Here is a 21,958-nt window from a genome sequence, read left to right on the forward strand (position 1 = left end):
CTCCCACCAGTAAATCAGCCACTGTCAGGTTTATTATCAGATACGTAGTACGCTTGCGTAAGTGGCGATTTCTTCCAAAGGCGACGACAGTGAAAGCGTTGATTATAGCTATCACAATAAATTCTGTGATAAAAACTTTTGACCAGGCATTTTCCAGCTTTTCTAAAGAAGAATCTTCAACAGTTTCATCAGCCATGCTTTGATAAAACTGAAACGCTCGTTGTAAGCTGTGGATATGAAAAAAAAAAGATAAAAATAACAAAAGATGTTCAGTCTTTTCTTGCTGTAGCACTCTATGAGTGATATTTCATTCCTTAAACTGGAAATTTCTATTAATTAAATTCATGATTCATGATTCATGCTCTTGTTTTCCCGTATTCGGTTTGTATTTATGAGATATCAGACGCACGACTCGCAGTTTTTTTGAGAGATGAGCTATGCCAGTGTGCAGTATGGTCATAGCAATGCCATAAACACAGAAAAGTTAAAAATCATGAATGTTTCTCAAATGGGCCAGGTATAAAAACTTCAACCTAAAAGATAAAAGGCAAAGTTTCCGAAAGGTTTTTTCTTTGGTGTTTTGCCATTGACGGTCTGTCTGTCAAAAAAAAAAAATAATTAATAAAAAACTAATAATTGCAATAATAGTGGTAATGATAAAAATAGTAAAAAAAATTAAGCAAACAAAGAAATACCCAAATAGATAAGTAAATAAATAAATACAACATTGACATACTACCCCAACCTGTTGAACAGTGGCTCCTCTAAAATATCAATAATAAATTTCCTTTCTGCGTCCAATTTCTACAATTTTTCTGAGCTATCAAGTCAACTGAGAGCTGGCCATATTGTAAGTTCGTAATATACCCGTGAAGGATGAATAAATAAATATGAATATATGAAACATCATATATTGAGCTGCGGATGGAAAATTAAATAACTTGATAGCATTGCACCGACATCGCAGAGGTCATGGTTTCGAATCCCGTTCAAGCCTGAATTTTTTTCATGCTCTCTATTCGCAACTGCTTAAGTTGCGTACTAACTACGAGGATCTTTCTTCTACTTAATCTTTCATCCGCAGTTCAATATCGACGTTTCATAATTGTTCATATTTATTTATTCATCCTTCACGGGTATATTACGAACTCACAATATGACCAGCTCCCAGTTCGCTGAGTTGGTATGGCACTGCACCGGCATCGCAGAGGTCATGGGTTCGAATCCCGTTCAAGCCTGAAAATTTTTCAGGCTTTCTTTTCGCAATTGCTTTCGTTGTGTACTAACTGCGAGGATCTTTCTTCTATCTAATCTTTCATCCGCAGCTCAATATACGATGTTTCATATATTCATATTTCTTTATTCATCCTTCCGGGTATATTATCAACTCGCAATATGACCAGCTCCCAGTTGGCTTGATAGCTCAGTTGGTAGAGCACTGCACCGGCATCGCAGATAATGGCTTCGAATCCCGTTGAAGCCTGATTTTTTTTTTCAGGCTTTCTTTTCGCAACTGCTTAAGTTGCGTACTAACTGCGAGGATCTTTCTTCTATCTAATCTTTCATCCGCAGATCAATATATGATGTTTCATATTTATATTCATATTTATCTGTTTTCTTTGGTTGTTTTTATCCTTCGCCAATTTGTAAGTTTTGATCGCGAGGACATCGAATTTCGCCTGCAATTCATCGCTCACGATATGTGGCGTGGAAAGTTCGTTTTTTTTCCGTAGAGAATGAGTTGTTAATTAACAGTCGGCAGATAGAAATGCAAATGACTAAATAGGAAGTGTGCCAGGAATACAGACTACTTTGGAGCCAAATCTTTCCGAGAACATTGTCGGGTATTTTTATTTTAAACTGATATAAATTGCTTGAAATAACTGGGTAACTATCAATCGAGGCACACCAAACTTTCCGAAAATGTATCTAAAGTAAAAAGAAGCAGCTACTAGAAACGGCAGGTGCTAAATTAAAGTTCTTTAAATATTGAGCTAAAACAATACGGTTTCCTTTTGTCACCCCTTTTGTCATTTAACCATCTGCATTAATAAAAAGGAACATCGCCACATAATTTGTTCTATTCTCCTGCTTGTTTTACATAAAGTAAAGGAACTGACCTAATTGATGAGCTAAACGATTTCTGTTCTAAAAATTATGATTCCCTTCCTTATAATTTGTACTAAATGACCCAGCTCTCCACGTCACCCTGTATCTCAGTGGTTAGCGACCGACCATTATAGGGAACGTCATGGGTTTGACTCGCGTTGAGAAGGAAGATAATATTTTGTTTCAAAATCGTGACATGTAGAATACATCTTTCTTTCGATTTCGTTATTCGATAAGTGTTTTCATCGCTATTTATTCACGACATTTATATATAAATCACCGCTCAACTAAGAGGTTGTCTTCAGTAGATCGTCTTTCTTACTAACAGTAATCTTCGTGGACTGAAATTTTACTGGAATGTTTATAGAGAAGCACAAATACTAATGTTATGCAAGGTTTGTTTGAATGTTTCAGCCTTGCAACAGCCCCACAGCAAATTCACCAGCAAACGACGCTCACAACAAACTTAATTGGAGTTTATGAAACGATCTGCAAACCCTACCCCTAAAATGCGTGATATATTTCTGAGAGAAATTATTTTACCACTTGATTGGGTTATAATAAAGTATTGCTACTCACCTCGTTTCTTAATAACGTGAATAATGCCAACTTGGCTCCAAAACTGCCTTTAACTGGCGAGACTGAGTCTTGCTACAAACATGCGGCTCATTTGCATCACTGAATTAGCTCTTCTTTCGATCAATTTTAGTAAACAGTCAAATTTTCATTGGGACTGGGTACGTTTTTTTTTTACCCAGTCCAAACTCTTACAGCCTGCGTGCAGATGTCCCACATTTCCTTTCCTTGAAGTGGAAAAGAAACGTCTAACGCAACGCCGTTGTTAATTGTGTTTCAGTATCCTTCTATTCCTCTAGGATGGGGGATTATGCTCCAATTGGTTGCTTTGCATCTGGGCATTGTTAGTGAAAACGAACGGACGGACAAATGTCCATCTAATTTACTACGAAATCACACAAAAGTACGTCTAAAAAACAATAAAATTTCAATGCAAAATCCAACAAGAAGATAAATAATACAACGTTACAAGTTATACTTAAACTTGTAAAAAGAAAAAAAAACTAAAATTAGTATTCGTTGCCTAACGTAAAAGGAAAGCCAGAAGAATCAACTCTGATTGGCTTTCCCACGAAATACTCGGGATAATTTATGCTACATAATTACTGAGGGATTTTTCAGTGACAGAAGTTTTCTTTCTCTCTTTCTGTTTTAGTTACTTCAGCGGTTCCGCTAAGAGTATCACCACGAACCATTGGAGTTGCACCAAAAGCTGACTGCTGTCCAGTATAAACCAGTTAAGATCAAGTTTATTGACCACCTTTGAATCTCAATGGGAAATAAACCGACAAATGTCTAAAACAGGAAAGTCCGGTATAAAAGGGGCCTGGCCTGGGCATTCTCACCTTCAGTTGTCAATCAATTATCAGAGCGTAAATAACTGACAAATAACATGTGTCTTTTTCTACGGCCCCTAACTCGGATAAAATTGGCTTAGTTTTAAGAATAAAACCCGGTTAAAGAAATTAGAACTTAATTTCTGATATTGTTGTGGTGATATTATGAAATTTTGAGGCCTTTTTGTTTTTTTCAGAGGACGCTTGAGTCAACAACTTGCCACGACTTAATGGTGTCTAAATTTAGATCTCACGCCCACAAAGGTGTGAAATGAAGGAGGGGCTTGCCCTTTTATTGCGGAACTTCTTGTTTAAAACATAATTAACTTTTAATTTTACGGTTTTCGACGCAGCTTCGATAGGTTAGACAAGAAACTCTATCAACTGAGAATTTTTTTTTTAAAAGAAAACTATATTCTCATTTTGTGGAAGTTTTTTCAAAGAATCAGTTTTCATTAATTGCTCACGTAAATCGATACCGCCTTTTTATGTAAAAAAAATTAGGCGCCATATAAGATGTTTCTTACTTTAAAGACAGGTTTGAGCAACTGGTCGGCTTACGGAAGGACCTAGGAACGGTTTTCTTAACCGAATCACAGTTCAATTTCTTAGAGATAGACGTTCGTAATAACTGAACATCAGAGTCCGCCTTCAAATGCCATAAAATGGAACGCATACTTTGACATTTAATTACTATAACAGAAGTGCAAGAGAAAATGATAGAAATGTAGCCGTCTAGCTGTTCATATAATTGTAATAATGTATAGATAGGGAATATATGTAATTAACAATACATAGAAATAAAAACCTAGTCTACGCCGACCACTGAAGCAGTTGGCAATTAAGCATCGAAAACGTATTTATTAATGCCTCAACGAAATCACAATTTCACACTTCAATCTGACCTGTCAGTACGAACGTTCACTTATATTCCTCCATTATTCCTGTGCATAAGTTTCATTTAACGTCAAGTTTGTCTTAAAAGTTTTCGTACCAAGTATTTCGTGTGAGAAATTCAAAGAAATCATCTCAATTCCTTACTCCAAATTTTCTTTCTAGATACCAAGAGCACTTGCGAGTTCTGCTTTCTCCGCTTATGTTTAAACCGTGCCAAAATATCCCTGTATTTGTAGGCACCACCCATGGGAAACCTGAGTATCTCGAGATGCACAGATCGTATACGCAGTAACAAACGTAGGCACCGTCCTATTTCGTAACCGTCATTGTCCTTGGGCAACAATCTCGTACCCAGAGTCTTCAGGCTTTTTGGTCAGCGGGGCAACGCCGGGAAGACTCTGGGGACATCGAATTTTATTACCGCAGGATTTCTGCGGTAAAACAATGGAAAGCGTTACGGGACAGCCAATCAAAAAAATTGAATTTTTTCGATGTCCCCAGAGTCTTCCCGGCGTTGCCCCGCTGACCAAAAAGCCTGAAGACTCTGGGTACGAGATTGCTTGGGCAACTGAAGGAAATCATTTGGTTACCATACTGGTTTTGCAGATATTTTACTCAACTGTGGTAAATCGAGTTTTACGACTGGGTTTTCGAACAGGGACTGAATAACATTTAACAGTTACATATAGCAGCTGATAGAAACGTTCCGTTAATGCAAAGTAAAGTTGCGCACAGATAAACAGAGGAAGAACCTTAATAACGTTTGCACGGGAACCCAAAGGCATTGTTTGATGTAATGATACGAAGCACACTTACGTCATAGCCGCTAGCGAGCCGGACATTATCCTGCTTGTACAGAGAACTAACCGCTGGTATACAGGGCAATTAAGACTCGCCTCAGCTCTGCTCGTACGAAGTGGTTTCCCCCACTTTGTTTCTCTTGGTTCTACATGGAAATCACGCAGGTCAATGATCTAAGATTGGACGTTGCGTTATTTTATGCGCGTCATGGTCTGGGCACCAGGCACTTCCTAACCCCCTCCCCCTTCTCCCAACCCATCTTTCTGGACTGAACAGACCGTGAACCCTCCCTCTCCTCCCGCTGTCCAACCCCTTCCCCTCCTCCTTCTCCCTCTCGCCCTGTCACACATTTCTCCCGAAACGTCCACAACCTGTCTCAGTTCTGAAAAGCACTAAAGGTTTAGTTCCGAGCAAGACCGTCTATCAATTTTTTTGAAAGGTTAAATATCGAAATTCAGCTCAAACTGTCAAAACGAATATTTATTCACTGATCTGAACACATAACAAAACGAGTGTGCTGTTTACTTTAGTTCGTTGAAACAAGAATGCAAATTGTTCACGTCAGTTTCATGTGGAAAAAAATATACGGTATTCAATTTACAAAACAGCACATTTTTACACTCTGATATAAAACAAAGTCCATCTCAACGTCGGCAGCACAACAGACTGCACAGCATTCTGATAACACTTCTGGATTTCCTGGATTTCTTTGTTGCTGGAAACTGCTGAGGAGATAGCATATCATTAATTCATATATCTTAATACAAGAAAACTACGCTAATTTCAATTTACTTACTCCTTTTACAGACGCCCATGTTCAGACTACCGCACATTATGGGCAAGCGATATTTTATATTACAAGTTCCTCTAGTAATTAACTTTCTTGTTATCGTTTGGCCTCTATCTCAAGGGTGGGACAGTAGCAATGCAGATCCTATACAGGGTAGTGTGGGGACAGTTCAGGCTCACTGTGGGAGGGTGGTGTCAAAGCCGGTTGTTGCAGAAGACTGGTGTTAATGTAATCGGCTTTTTACAGAAGTCTTAATCGTTATCCAAACATTACTCGTGGTGATAATATAGAATGATGAAGACTCGCACTCAGTCCAGAATTTCTATTTTTTTTCTTTGGTATAGGCATAAAACATTTTGATTCTTTCGTGAAATGCAAAGATTGCGCAGTGCAGACTTTTGCATCGTACTCATAATTTTAGTTTCTTAGCTCTTCGCTTGATTTAGTTAACATATTCCTGATGTATGAATGTATTCTCAATACTCACTTGCTGCAGTAGTTCAAGAACTGTTTTAAGTTCTGTCAGTTCACTGTAAGAGAGAAAACAGAAAAACGATCTTACTCAAAGGTTGTCGACGAAAGTATTTCAAACGAATATTAAAAATCTCTCGGTTCTCAAAGAGTTCGCAGTCTCTTGCGTCTGGTAATCCTTACTTCTTTAATTGTTATATTTATTATGCATTGAAAATTGTAGTACAATCCAACCCGAACTAATCATAAACTGAAATCTAATCAAGTATGGCTCGCCTTATCATTCCCTCCAGTGAGCTGGTGGAACTTCACAAAGCGCAACAAGTTTTTCTTAGTTACGCCAGCTCTCTCACTTCACTAAAGTCACTCTAATTTCTAAAAAATGGTCTTCGTTCCATTGGTACAATAGTTTAGCTAGCTAGATTTTCTACTTTGCTGAACTTACTTTTCTTTGTAGTCCAGTTGATCCTTGGCCTAAAATAGAAGCCAGCAAGTTAGACTAACTACCTTGGCAAGCCAAGATTACTGATCGTAAATAAGTATCTTTGTTTTCAAGTTCATCCCAATCCTGACAAAGAAACAGCAAGTTAGACTAATTACCTTTGGAAAGCAGGATTACTGATTCTAAATTAAAAATGTGCGTTCGTTACGAAAGTTGTATTTATTTTCCGAAACTTTCCAGAACATTCTATGGAACTTTCCAGAACATTTTAAAATTCTGAGTCATGGTTTACATAATTGGTTTTATATAGCATACGCTGCTGTAAATGTTACTGAAAAAAGATTCTAGGAGGTTCCAAGACCTTACTAAACGACTACTGCATAAGCAAGCAAGCTTAGTAGTTTGAGAGAGAATTTTTCAGAGAAATATAAACAGTGTGTCAAGAAGTCTATTCAAAGGGCTTCATGACGGAGCTGTGTGCTGATTTAAGTGTAAAGGCTGTGCGTCAGAACTGTTTGCTAATGTCTGTGTGGCAAGAAGCTGTGAGCTGTGAAGATTTCTAGTGTTGGGGAATAAATCTGCTTGTTGCTGTTACCGACAATCCTGAGTTCAGTCTACAAAGAACCCGCTCCTTCAACGAATATCTTAGCAACGTTTCATAATGAAAAGTGCAAAGTAATTGCCAGGGACCTTTTTATTTCTAGGTTAATACCGCTTTGGGTCTGTTTCCTAAAGCCATTATGTAAGCACCTACAAAATGTCCTCTCATTTTGTGTTTGTTTTAGGTTTTTCATTGTATACGTTTTACAAGGAATAACTTCAAAATACGGAAAAGGCCATTTGGCCCGTCGCCATGCCTTCCCCACTACTCACTTAGTTCCTTTTTTAGAGTCAAAGTAAAGTTTCAAACAGCAGCGAGGTTTTATAAGTAACATTCCTTTCGTTCTTTCTCACCTGTTGTCGCCAGGCGGAGAATTCTTCCGCCTTTCTTGCGCCCTCTCTAAATTTCAATTAAAAGAAACAAAAATGGTATAAATGTATTAATTGTATGCCTCAATTAGAGTGTGAGTTTTCGTAAATTCCTTTTCATTTTCCGCAGGAATGTTTAATGTAACCGCGAAGTTATGATTAAAATAGAAAATAAGCTAATGGGTTGGAAGCATGAAAAGATTGAATGTTTTTACCTGTTAAGCTCCTCAATTTCATCTGTGAACGACTGCGGAAACAAAAAAATAAAAAGAAAAGAAATTATTAGCATAGCGGTCACAGACGGGCTGTTAATTTTACATTGGACAGCAAGAGAATACGTAAATAGCAAGGCAATGATTCATCTCCCGGTTGCCATTGTGGCAAAGCAACGTATGTACTTCTGCCTGTTTTAACATTGTCACAGTCACTGTCACAAGAAACAGAGGAACTCTTTTCTTGTGAGAGTGACGAGAAGAATACTTTTTACTCATCATGGCCACTTTCTAGGGTCTTCTAGGACTCAAAAGTATTAACCTTCCTCCGTTTTCAATGATATTCACTAATTTAATGCATTATCTCGGTCATCACATTCATCAATCCCGTATCCCATCCATTTTGTTTAGCTCAGTCAAGCCAAAGCTATGCCCTATCTAAGCCTGGTTTCAGTCTTTGCCAACGCGTTATCGAAGATACATGCTATTAAAGTTGACGTCACTGCTCGAACCAATGCCTCCAACACAGCTCGCTTCATCAGATGACAGCGTGAAGGCTTGAAAACTAGGCTGGACCTATCCATGAATGAATCTTAAGCAAGAAAATGCCGCATTGTCCCCGACTCATGGCGACGTGACAAAAACCAAAAGCTTTCATAGTTATAATACCTGATTTATGTCCACCATTCTCTTTGACAAGGCCTCCATTTCCCTATAAAGCCAAACAAAGCATTTGAGCTCATCTCCAATTTTACACGAAAAGACAGAAAGGGCGAGGATTTGAAAATTTCCCAAATCTCTTATTTACCTCGCCATCTGCGCCTTCAGTTCCTGCAGGATGTAGAATAAAAATAAAGCTTAGAATAATTGTTAAACCACGTAACAAATATTTCATTCGGGCTTCTCTTTGACAGTTGGAACAGAAAATCATTCACATTTTCAGTGTTCATAGTCTGGTTCATAGTTTGGCTTTGATTAAAACAAGTTCCACGGATTTTATAGTAGTTTCTGGTTTAAGAAAGGATAAATAGCATGAAAAGTACGTATGTTTTCCGGTTAAATTGAAACTGAGTCTAAACATTTTTTTCTTTGCAAACATCAGTTTTGAGAACATAAGTTGGTCTTAGCGTCAGTGTCATTAAAATGAAACCAAGTTAATCATTCCAACCAATCATAACAAGTTTTAGCAACACAATGAACCAATCAGAACTTGAAACAACTACAAGAAAAAGCGCGGAAAAACTGAGTCTGCGGCGAGTTCCCGATTGGCTAGCTTTTGCTTCGCTTATAATATAAGTTCATTCGTGGAGCGTGGTAAAGCAATATCATAGCATATGTGACGAAACGTTTTCCCAAAATGACGACTTCGGTCTTTATTTTGGGAATTATTCCTTTTAATGTGTTGTTGTGTTTGTTTACTTCTTTGCTTATTTGTTGTTGTTGTATTTTTTTTTTTCGCCCTATTTATCGCAGGAATATCGAAAAGGTGTATCTCTAGTTTGAGATGTAAAGTTTGTCCATTTTTAATGCATTTACGCAGCGGTTTATTCAACAGCTAGCGTAGCTAGAGCACTTTACCTCCACTCTCCTGTTCTCTTCATCCAAGGCCGCAGTCTAAAACAAACAAGAAAGCAAATTTGTTGAAATGAGATTTAAAAAAAAAAAAAAAAACTTTAAACAGTGAAGGTGATAGTTTTCTCCTCCGAATGCCTTTAACCAAAACATTTGTTATCTACTACTCTATTTGCAAACCATTTTCTACCCCAACATTTGTATTTTGTTTAAATCGCTGTGCTTGTTGTTCTCAACATCGCTGATCGATTATCTTAATAAATTTATAGTTTTCTTTCTACGCAATATCTCAGTCCCAACTTTTGGAACGATTGTGGTATCTTTTGTGGTCCGTAATCGCATAGTGAAATAATTAAAATTAAAGTTTATATAAGTTAATAGGAGACTTACAAACTGGTGTTTCTCTTTGTGGAGCTCGCTGTTCACATCCAGTTGTTCCCTAAACATAAAACAAATCAAGATTATTTGTCCATAAAGTTTAAAATTATTGGCAGTCATAGGAGCAGTAAAACCCTTGCGACCTTGTGTTAAATTAAAAAGCACGTATTATAAAAATATCTACTCACTTTTTAATCTCGTCGTGACGATCAAATGACTCTTGCAATTCAGAGAGCTAAATGAAAGAAAATGAAATGAGATAAAACCAGTAATTCAAACACCAACCAACCAAGCAACCAACCAGCCAGCCAGCCAGCTAATCAATCAATCAATCAATCAATCAATCAATCAATCAATCAATCAATCAATCAATCAATCAATCAATCAATCAATCAATCAATCAATCAATCAATCAATTAATCAATCAATCCATCTGTCCGACCATCCATCCATCCATCCATCCATCCACCAATCAATCATTCAATCAATCAATCAATCAATCAATCAATCAATCAATCAATCAATCAATCAATTAATCATTTAATCAGCGAAATAAATTAATAAATCAACGAAACAATTAAACAAACTATTAATAGATAAGTATGGCAGTGAGTGAAAAACTTCAACAAAAACCATTTCCTTCTTTACGGTTTAATGTTACCCTGAAATATGAGCTTCAGATGAGGAGTTTAAGCATCAAAGTTCAGGATTCTCTAACACTATGAAAACGTGATTCTTTATCAACAGAGCTCTAGCATTTCATAAGCGTAACTTTTCGATTTAGAAAATGTGGGTCACGTGATTCAGCGCAAAGAGCCTAATTCCGTTCGAGTTTGTATAAATCCACCTGCTCTTTGTAGCCTTTTCCTTCACTTTTCATTTGTTTCACTTGACTACGAAAAAAGAAAGACAAAAATTGTCATATATATTTTTAGGCAATGGCTGTTAAGAAACTATTACCCAGGCAACCTCGACAAACAGATATAAAACGAGCGAAACAACAAAGAGAATACAAGCGATTCCTGCAAGTGACACATGTCTTTAGCAGTATTTACACTATCCACACGAATCTGTTTTCAAGAGTTCAACTGTGTGAAGGTCATTCCTAATGCTCGTGACAAGATCACTATTTCGCCCGGCTTTTCCCTTTGAAGTTGTTAACAAGCCATACTATCATGTGTCACGTCAAGTTCTGTATTCCCCCTTAAGGTTACATTCAGTACCTTCAGAGGTGTCTCGCGTCCAAGCGATGTAGCGGCGCTGTAGCGCGTCCAGTTTAAACTGTAGATACCTAAACCCAAATATTAAATTAAAGCTTATAGAGCTGGCTATTGCACTAAACCAAGAATTTTAAAATAAAATAAATTGCCGAATTTTGAGCACTGTTTTCTCAAATCAATTTTTTTCCTTGGAGGAGACACTTTAAAGAGCTAAAACTCAAAGGGAATTTGTTCGTTTGCCTTCAAATTTGGACAGTAGCTAGTTTAAAATATAGGCAACAAACACGTGTCTGCGAATTTTTTCTTTCCATATATTTTTTCTCCGAAGGCAATTTTTGTACGATCACTCCCCATTTTTTTAACCTATTACGAAAATGTTCTGTAACTTTTCGCTACGATTGAATATGGCAAAACGCAGACACGTTTTTTTAGCGCTTTCGGTACGGAAACTAAGGAGCAAATTAAATTAGCAAAAAATAAAATCCGCTTTGACTTGTCACTTTTAAAAGGTGATTCGGACGCTCACATTTAGAGGTCGTGAAAAATTCGACAGTTCACTTTATTCCAAAACTCTTGGTTTAGTTGAATAGCCAGCTCTATAAGATTTAATTTGATACAAGGGTTCAGGTATCTACAGTTTAAACCGGACACGCTACATCGCTTGGACGCGAGACACCGCTAAAGGTATAGGGTAACCTTAAGTACTGCAAATCGAGATATAAAATTAACCAGAGAATTAAAAAGACCTGCAGTTCAATATATTAAACCTCTCCATCTGCTGCTTCGTTTCTAACACGATCTCAGATCGAGTTGGAAACGAAGCAGCAGATGGAGATCGAGTATTGATCGAGCAAAATATAAAATAAGGAAAAAGGGAAGAAAAGCTTAATTTGAGGGTGGGAAGTACTGGATGAACGATTTTAGTGATGTAGTGAAGGATCTATGTAGAGGAGGAACGGATAACTTTGAAATTATCTGCAAGAGAAGACGCCTTTCCAGGCACAGATAAACACAAGGAACAACTTTACTTTGAAGCAGAGGAGAGCGAACAATTTATCCGTTGTCAAGAGTTCAACCTATGGTCATTGCCCATGCTCCTGATAAGATTATCGTTTCGTCTTTTCCATTTGAATTTATTAACAAGCCATACTATGACACGTTAAGTTTTGTATTCACCCATAAGTAGTGCAAATCGAGATATAAAACTAACCAGAGAATATAACCTTCAGTTCAATATGTTTACCTCTCCAGCTCTTTTTCCGTTTCCAGCACAGTCTGTTGATCAAACAAAATAGAAAATAAGAAAAAAGGAACAAATTTAAGCTTTGAGGGTGGGAAGTACTCGCTAAATGATTTTAGTAATGTAGTGAAGGATCTATGTAGAGTGGGAACGATAACTTTGAATTTAACCTGCGAGAGAAGACGCGCCTTTTCTGGCACAGATAAACACAAGGAACAACAACGAGCGGATGAAATAATCTAACAAACCTGGAAAGTTTCTTTCACTTCATCTAAAGAAGCCTTTCGCTTTTCCCTCTTTATTTAAAAAAACGATCGATAAACAATGTGCCAATCTGATTTAGAATTATTTTGAAATAACTATTGTAAAACCAGTCACAGAAGACGTCTGTTTGCATATAAGTATTGAAGCATATTATTTGAAATGCGTTTATATACTCTGTGCAAATACTATTAGTCTGCTTATTGGCCAGCACTTCGAGATATGGGATGCATGAGAACGTGGTTCCAATGTTTTAAAATACTTTGGATCAACATGATAACTAATCTGATCAACAACCATGTGGTTTATTCTCCGAAGAACTTCATGAACTAAATTTTTTTCAATGCAGGTTGAATATGAAACTTAAGACTAAGAAAATAAAACAGTACACTTAAGTGTAAATGACATCATCAGGTACCTCTCGCTTCTTTTCTTCAATTTTTCGGACCAAATTGTCAACGACGCTACAAATAAAGAGAAGTGTATACTTTAAGAAGGTATTTTTGTAATATTAAACTAACTATTAAAATAAACATTTCGCGAGGTTTGGAAAATTATTTCTAGTTTTGCGGCAATCTTTCCGAAAGGTACACTGAATGAACGTAACACAAAAAAATAAAACTAATTAGAGAGCTTATAGCTCGAAGTAATAATGCCATGTATAAGTAAAACTGACAATTAACATAGAGTTGAGTTTAATTCAAAGTTCTTTTTTCAGTGTTGTTGAACTTAATATGATCTAAACTACATAATATTTTCAGTTTGAGATTCTAAACATCTAGAGCTAACAGTAATTTAAAATTTAAAAGCGGACATACCTTTTGACTTCATTCTTTTTCTGCAATAAAGAAGGTTTATTAGTGATGTTATAAGTTCTGTCAATGATGAGTGACATTAACATACTATGATAATGATGATGATGACGATGATGATAATGATGATGACTGCGATGACTTTGTGATCATGTGATCGACCCGTGAACTTTCCCAGAAAGACGCACAGCGCTATACAATAGCACTTTTACATTTTTCATTGAAAAATAACCAACCATAACTGGTCTCTTCCCGTTATCTCTCTTTAACTCCTTCTTTATTGCAAGAAGACAACGACATACAAAAGGTATATATGCTTTTTTAGTTCACTGTCGTCCTGCAATGAAGTGGGAAGTATTAGTGATGTAGTACGTTCTGGCAATTTCAAAACCTTTACGGAATAACTTGGGATAAAGACTTCCTGATGATGATGATTATGATGATGATGATGATGATCATGATCATGATAATGATGATGATGGATAAAATAAAACAACAATAACCATAAGTGGTCTCCGCCCGTTATCTCTCTCTAACTCCTTCTTTATTGGAGAAGGCCAATGAAATCGAAAAGTATATCCTTTTTTAGTTCATTGTCCTCCTGCAATCAAGTAGGACTGGCTCGTCCTGTTATATCTCTCTTAATTATCAGCTCGTATTTCTTTCCTTTGTTGTATTATTGCAGCGAACACTCACCCGTGGAAGTCGGTGTTTCTTTCTTGCAACATTTTTAAATAAGCCTGTTTAACCTATTTGAGCCATGTTTCCAGTTTTCGCCGACGCATTATCGAAGATGCTATTACAGCTAAGGCTCACCGCGTTAAGGTTTGGAAACTAGGGCGGACTTATGAAGAATGAACCTTAAAAAAAATATACCGCTCTGTCTTCGACTTCTGGCGATGTGACAAAACCCAAAAGCTTTCATAGTATTTTTTATTAACTATGAAAGTTTTGCCAAAGGGAGATGGAAGGAATGCTGAAGGTCAATGCCTTTCCAATGCCCTCCATTCTCTTTGACAGGGTTACATGTCTCCATTTCTCTATAATATCAAACATAGTATTTACACTTATATTACAGTTTGTGCGAAAATAAAGAAAGTGGTTTTCATAATTTCACCAATTCCCCATTTTCCTTCTATTTGCGCTTTCAGTGACAAGATGTAGGTAAAATACGAGATATTATCGTTCCCCCGTCCCCCGTTCCTTTCTTTATCCCTCTGTTCTTCCCCTTCCCTCTGTTCCCACCCTTGTCCCTTGTTTACCCCTGCTTTTCTTGTTCTTATCGTTCTCTTTCCAGGTTGCTTTTTCACCCATTTTCCATCTCCCAATTTCATAAATTCACCCCTTTTACCCAGTTCACACCCTTCTACCAGCCGCCATCGTTTGTATATTATTTTTTTAAGAGGAAAAAATCAAGCTTCTTATTTATCTAAATTACAAACCTGGACCTTCTCTTTTCCGGCCTGAATTTTTTTCTTGGCTTCAGTCAACCGCTTGTATTGCGTGCTGCAACGAAATTTAAAAGTAAAAAGGATGTTGAAAGGCGGTTATTTCCTATCCTTTAATTAAGGAAGCACTTCTAATTATATTTACTAAGAGCCTTTGACGAGTAAAACAAACGAGAAGAGTGAAAATGTGTAGCACTGTCGTAGATTTTAATATTAGGGCCGATTTTTGATCACTGTGCGTTAGATTTTACCAACTCGGTCCGTTTAATCGGTACACAGATTTAAATTAACCTATAGGAAAGCTGACTTTTGTCTTTGTTCCTCCAAAACACCCGATTGTCCGCTCTTAATGGTCCTCAAAGTATATATTTTACAATGTAAACGCTTGGAGGGGTAAGGAAGCTACTCGCAATTGTCAGTTGCTACCGGTTATGTTCCGGACGACGAGAAAGTGAACGTTCACATACAAAAACAAAACTTTTATTTTGAATTTTGGTTACAAAATTTTGGTAGTTACTTTTAATTTTTATGTCTCGTCGTCCGGGACATAACCCCACAATTAGCTTTACCGCCTGAACGACCCCAACGACTCTTCTAAGAGGCTTTAACAATACAAACGCTTACCAAAGACAAAAAGAAGGTTTGCCGTTGGTTCTATGTGGTCTGTCCGACGGATACAAAAAAATGGTGTTGAATTTACTTTTAATTGACATAGATTATTAAATCAACAATCTCCTACTCTGTTTCCTTGGTCACCATTCTCAATTTTTCTTCTTTGAACTTCAACTTTTCCTTTAACTTCTAAATCAAAAATGAAAAAAAAAAAGATAAATAAATAAATAAATGACCAATTCATTAAGAAGAAAGAAGAAGAAGAAGAAGAAGAAGAAGAAGAAGAAGAAGAAGAAGAAGAAGAAGAAGAAGAAGAAGAAGAAGAAGAAGAAGAAGAAGAAGAAGGAGAAGAAGAAGAAGAAGAAGAAGAAGAAGAAGAAGAAGAAGAAGAAGAAGAAGAAGAAGAAGGAGAAGAAGAAGAAGAAGAAGAAGAAATATTAAATTTTTCTACTTAATTTTATTACATTGACTTACCTCATTCTCTCGTTCCTGGTAATCTAACTTTTTTTCCATCTCAAAGAAAGTATTTCTTCGACCTAAAATAAAAGCAGATTTTATTGATTTTAGAGTGGCACAATGGACTTTTCCAAGTTTTCTAAACTCTACTAAGTGAAAAATACCGGCTGTACATCGATATCGACTCGAAATATTCGATATCATACCCAGATCTTCCATATAACCCAGCACTTCCTCACCTCTCTAATATATTACGCAAACATTTTAACGTATTACTTTCCTCCGACCGTTGCAGGGACGTTTTTAAACACCCACCTATCGTCGCTTACAGACGCACTTCCAACCTTCGCGACATTTTAGTTAAAGCACAGCTACCGACTGTCACCACTCCTAACAGCACTAATTCACCACCAGGATCTTTCCGCTGTGGACAAAATTGCGCCACTTGTCCTTACATTACTAACGGTCTTAAACATTATACATTTTCTTCCACAGGCGAAACCCGTAACATCACTTCACACATAACCTGTAACACCAAAAATTTAATCTACATGGTACAATGTGACCGCTGCCATTTACAATACATAGGTGAAACTAAGCGACGTCTCAAAGACAGATTCAACGAACATAGACGCCCAGTTGACAAAACTAACATTACATCCAAACCAACTACTGTTTCTGAACATTTTCTTTCTCAACCTAACCACTGCCACACTGACATGCAACTAATACCACTTGAAGTTATCCACTCCTCACGTGATTCAATCAGAAAATGATATGACCCAGAAGCTTCCATCAATTGTTACAAAGCACATTTGAAAAATACTTCTCGGACTTGAAAAGCCTTCGAGATTTTTTAGAAGCGGATCCCGGTAAAAACTCGTTTATCTTGTTCAGTTTCCACGAATTGCCCAAGCAGTGGATTTTCAAAAACAGTTTATCGCTATAAACGTCGGTAAATGCTTATCTACTGTATTAATAAAAGGAAATAAATGTTTTCAAGTTTCTGGGAGAGGAGAAAGCCGCCGACAATAGTACCCAATGTGCGCGCGCTGTTTTACGCGTAATAGTTAGTCGCATCCGTCAGATTACCAATCAAAAATTTCACTGCAATCACTAAAAAAAGGGTGCGTTAGTAAGAAGATGTAGCAGTTGTTTAAATCAATACAGCAAAACGCTTCTACAGAAAGACAGAAGTGTCAAGATAGATTTTTTTTTGTAAGGCTTGTATCTGCGCGCGTGCAAAGCAAAGGTCTGAAAAGTGGCGCGAAAAATGGCTGATGCAACAAGACGCGACTTGCATTGTGCTATCTTCATTGACCAGTCAGATGGAAGAACATGATCGATTTTACCAAACGTTTTCTCTGAAGACAAACCTCTTACTACAAGCTTAGTGTTTTTATTTACTGCGTTTGTTTCATCAATGTTTTCCGAAAATTCCGAGTAAATCTCCGTTGTGACGTCAATCTAAATGACATTTGGAATGCAATGCGCGCGACTCTTCTAAGGGCCTGTTCACATGGAGGTGGGGGACCCCAGGAAGGTGAGGTACCCCATCTACCCGGGGTCAGAAAAAACAGGCCTTCACATGCAACCCCGGGGCGCTGGGGTGAGGTTTAAAAAAACTATCGCGTAGTCGCTAAGTAGATATATCAACAAAGATGGCGGATGGAAGACACTTTTCGTTTCGTTGCTCTACAGGCACGACTTCACCTTCATCAAAGACCGGTAGATCAGCTTGGTTATCAGACTCGACAAATGCACCTTCAACTCCTTCAGAACTTTCTTCAATGGCATTGTTGTCGATGTTTTGAAGGTGATATCTGCGAAAAAGCTCGCCACTGAATTCAAAGACAATTGCCCGGATGAACATCACCCCACCCCACCTCCAGCATTCACATGGAGAAAACTCACCCCAGCTAAGCGGGTTACCCGCCTCGGCTGACCGGGCAACCCGCCTCGGTGAGGTACCCCACTTCACATGTGAACGCGATCAAGAAATAAAGAGAGATTGTATGGAGAGATTGGTAACCCCACCGAGGCGGGGTACCTCACCTTCCCGGGGTCCCCCACCTCCATGTGAACAGGCCCTAAAGTTCTAAGCATTCGTAAAATGACGTAATAAAAGGATTTTTAACTTCTAGCGTAACCATAGCAGGTGTAAAAAATAAACAATAAAATACAACTAAAAACTGTTTGCATCTTTCCATAATGTGTCCCACTCCATAAAATATATCGTTTAAAGTCCTTACTCGGTCTTTCTTTAAAAACACATGAAAGTTACGTAATGTATTGAATTGGAATCAAAAACGAATCTTGCAGCGGTGTAGTTTTACTTTGTTTATCACAAGATTACTCCTGAACACATTGCGTCCCTACTATATTTTAAAATTCTCAATTAACGCCCTAGGATTAATGGCTTCGGAAATGTTATGTTCGGCAACTGTAGGTTGGCGAACATTGCATAGAAAAGTTCAGGGCGAAGTCGTTTTTTCTCCGCCAGGATCCGAATTCGCTTCCGTGAAGTCGGCGATCGAGGAAAATCGCCAAATCAAAGCAAAAATTGAGAAGCCTTTAACACATGACTACTTATGGTGTGCTTACTAACCTGATGGACGGCCAGAGGCCATTTTCGTAGCTTTTCGCTTCTCTCTTTTTTGATAGTCACGCTCTAAATCACTGAGTCAATTTTTCCAACGTTTTCCGAAAACTCCAAGTAAATTTGGCTTTATGACGTAGCATAATTATGAATGCGCGCGCCAAGTCTGTTTGCTTGTGCACAATAGCGTTCTTTTCGGTCAGAAGCTTTTGATTGAAGAAACAGAGCATAGGGAGCTTATATAACCCAGATGAAACGACTGTATTAACGTTCACATCAACATAGGTCAACATAAGCTCTGGGAAAATTACATTTCAACTAAATAAAGTTTGTTTAAGCTTTCTTATATCAAGTGAAATTACACCCAGAGTGCAGCAGTGTTGTGGTTTTTCCCGTCGTTTCTACCTTTTTATTTCGTAAACGAAGTCTTTTAAAATGGTCTTGTGAAGTGAGGATTGTCGAGTCATGCAACCAAGCGATTTATTTGAATCCGAAGGTAAAACTAAGAGTATAGCGCCGCACCTTTTGCCTTGGAAGAGAGCACACAAAATGAAGGCGTGTTACGGAGAGTTTCTTTTCTATAAGCGTTTATTACCCAACGTATGCCGGATAAAGACGGCGAGAACAGACACATGACTTATTCCCTGTGAGAACAATGTATTTCCATTTGACGGATAAATTGGACTCCAGGCATCGGTTTTGTTGAAATATAAATCAACCCGACTTTTTTTGAAAAGGCGGTCGATGAAAACTTGAGCTCTTTTTGTTGCACAAGAAGGTTCAGAAATACGCGGAGGAGAGAGGAAAGGAGAAAAAAAGAGAAAGAAAATGAAAAACAAGACTACGTAACCTGTTTTTGTCTTTATATTGGCAACTTTGGACAAAAAACATTTTCAGCGCTCTTTTAGAGAACCAAGACTTGGGCGGACCAATGGTCAATAACTGGGGTAGATGTATTTTCGGTCTTGAGGCTTGGTGTCCCAGTGAGCTCAAAGATGTCTACCTATGAGGCTACCGTTCAGCCTGAGTAATGTGATACTTGCACTTGACTTTCTACAAATAAAACGGTTTACACCAATGATTAGCAATATGGATAGTCAGGGGTAATCCTACAGACTAGTGAAACTTGGCCTGTAGCTCAGTTGCTTTTGGGGTATAAAGATAATTGATTCTTCCTCCTGGGAAATTTTTCTAGAAATAATGATCAAGTGTCAAGTGTCAAGTACTTCTGAAACGAGTCTCTACTTTTGTTGGTTTCATTCCACCATTCCATTCCAGCATTTGCAGCAAAGGGAGAAAGTCGTCTTAAGAACGAGGTTACTCGCACCAGTACCTTATCTGCATTCAAGATGGTGCCTTTCTGAGGACGAAATGTATTTCTTTTGAGGTCACGACATCTTCAACTGTTAACTGCTTTCTGTAGTTATAGATAAGAAAGGCAAGTGGGATTGAAGGCTGCGAAAACGCTGGCCGGCTCTACGACAGTAGAAAGCCGCCATGCTACTTTTCGAACGTATCCCAAGAGATCCCCAGAGCGAAATGGAGCTGGATGGATTATAGGAAAACCAAAGGATTTACTAAACTACATACAAACGGACCGATCGGTGATTCGAGGAACGTGGTATCATTTTTAAGAAACACAAGAAAAATAGCGTCGCGATTATAGATGTTACTGATACATGTATATGATTTTGAGAAAGTGTTTCGTGGAGAGGGAAAGTACCCTTGTTGCCTTGGAGACAGCCTATTGACATACTTTTGGGTTGATCACCGTAAAAACGAAGAAACCTTTTCCCAGACGTATTCATGTTGTGAGTATTAATATCTTCTCTCTTAATAATATTAATGTCTAGGCATTCTTGGTGGATCAGTAGCTCCAACAGTCAGTGAGGACTTTGGGAAAGCCCCTGTTACAATACTAGTGGTTTAGGCCTGTTCCAGACGCTGCTCCACTCATGTGCAGAACCTGATTGATAAATTAAGTGCAGCAAAAGAGCGGCATCTGAATCAGTTTGGCACTGCAACCATTGTTGGTTTAACAGGGCCTGCTGCATTTAATGGGACACTGGAGCAGCAGCTGATTCAGACGCTGCTCCTCTGATGTGCCGAACTTAATAAATGCATAAATTACCTATTAACAAATATAGAGCGGCAGTCTCTGGTTAAAATGATCTGTAAAAGATTGTACCCTTTCGGCAGCCTGTCTGCTACCTTCGGGAGATATAACTGATATGTGAAAAAAAAAATAATAAAAAAAATTAAAAAAAAATTAAATACAGCAAGTATGTAGTACGCATAAATTGAGAACTAAAATACGATTGTTAAATGTTTGTTGACAAGAATGGTAAAAGTGTCAAAATCAAATTTTATTTGAAAGTGTCAGAATTACTATTTGTTTAAAAGAATGCTACATTGTTTTGGAAGTGGGCAATGAGTTCTTACTAGCCACAACTGTTCTTGTATTGATTGTAGCAGACAGGCTACCGAAAGCTAATAATTAGAAATAGTGAAGGAAAACATTGACAACTTTAATGGCATAACCGTTGATGCTACAGGAAGATCTTCATATACATGTTTACCCTCATTAGCCTACATTAGCATAAACAACAAAACTACTAAGTTAGAAATAAATGTACTTTGTAAATTGAAAGAGCTTGACAAACTTAGAACTGGCTAAAAAGTTGAGAAATGAACTTTAAAAAGAATGTATGGCTGGACTTGCAGCTCTTGCCACCCAGTCATACATTCCTTGTAAATTTCACAGTTTTTCAAAGTAAATTTCTGGTAGAACATTTCGCACAGATATTCACCCTAATTACTAGATGTGACAGGTTCTTTTAGTTTATTATGTTTCATTTGTTCATAGCATACCACTTCATATATGCTAATGAGGGAAAAATGTAAACTATTACATTGATCAGCAAAGATAATTCTCCAATTTTAAGGTTTGTTGAACTACAGGAGTCTTGTGGACCGGATAATGCCTGCCTTGGAAGGGGAACCCATTTCATTTACAAATTTTAAAAAATATATTTAATATTTTATTAAATGTACTGCTTCAGACAATATTACATTTTCTTTTTCTGGAGTAATTGCCCATGTCATTGACCAAAAAAAAAAATACATGCAATGTGTCATTCATCATTTATTCACTAAGCTAGAAACATAACATCGCATTTCTTGCTCATGTAGTGTACTATTCATAAACATTTAATTCCAAGCAGTATGCAGGATGATTGTCATACATGTATAAACCT

The 21,958-nt window shown here is 37.5% G+C and overlaps 2 protein-coding genes across 2 annotated transcripts in view; both read right to left on the bottom strand.

Annotated features, from left to right (window-relative positions):
• LOC146466330 (uncharacterized) overlaps positions 1-18,811 on the bottom strand; it is a 35,166-nt gene extending 16,355 nt beyond the window's left edge. The window contains exons 1-3 of the mRNA XM_085127523.1: positions 18,711-18,811; positions 16,121-16,182; positions 15,774-15,835 (exon numbers count right to left, since the gene is read on the bottom strand). Coding sequence (XP_084983649.1) covers positions 15,774-15,835; positions 16,121-16,182; positions 18,711-18,732 — 146 coding nt within the window. The 5' untranslated portion in view covers positions 18,733-18,811. The remainder of the gene's footprint in view (positions 1-15,773; positions 15,836-16,120; positions 16,183-18,710) is intronic.
• The window catches only part of LOC146466329 (uncharacterized), a 69,357-nt gene that overhangs the window by 17,487 nt on the left and 29,912 nt on the right, over positions 1-21,958 (bottom strand). The gene's annotated exons all lie outside the window — the stretch shown is intronic.

The sequence above is a fragment of the Pavona decussata genome, unplaced genomic scaffold (genome assembly GCF_977016875.1).
Source record: "Pavona decussata unplaced genomic scaffold, jaPavDecu1.1 SCAFFOLD_145, whole genome shotgun sequence".
Taxonomy (NCBI): domain Eukaryota; kingdom Metazoa; phylum Cnidaria; class Anthozoa; order Scleractinia; family Agariciidae; genus Pavona; species Pavona decussata.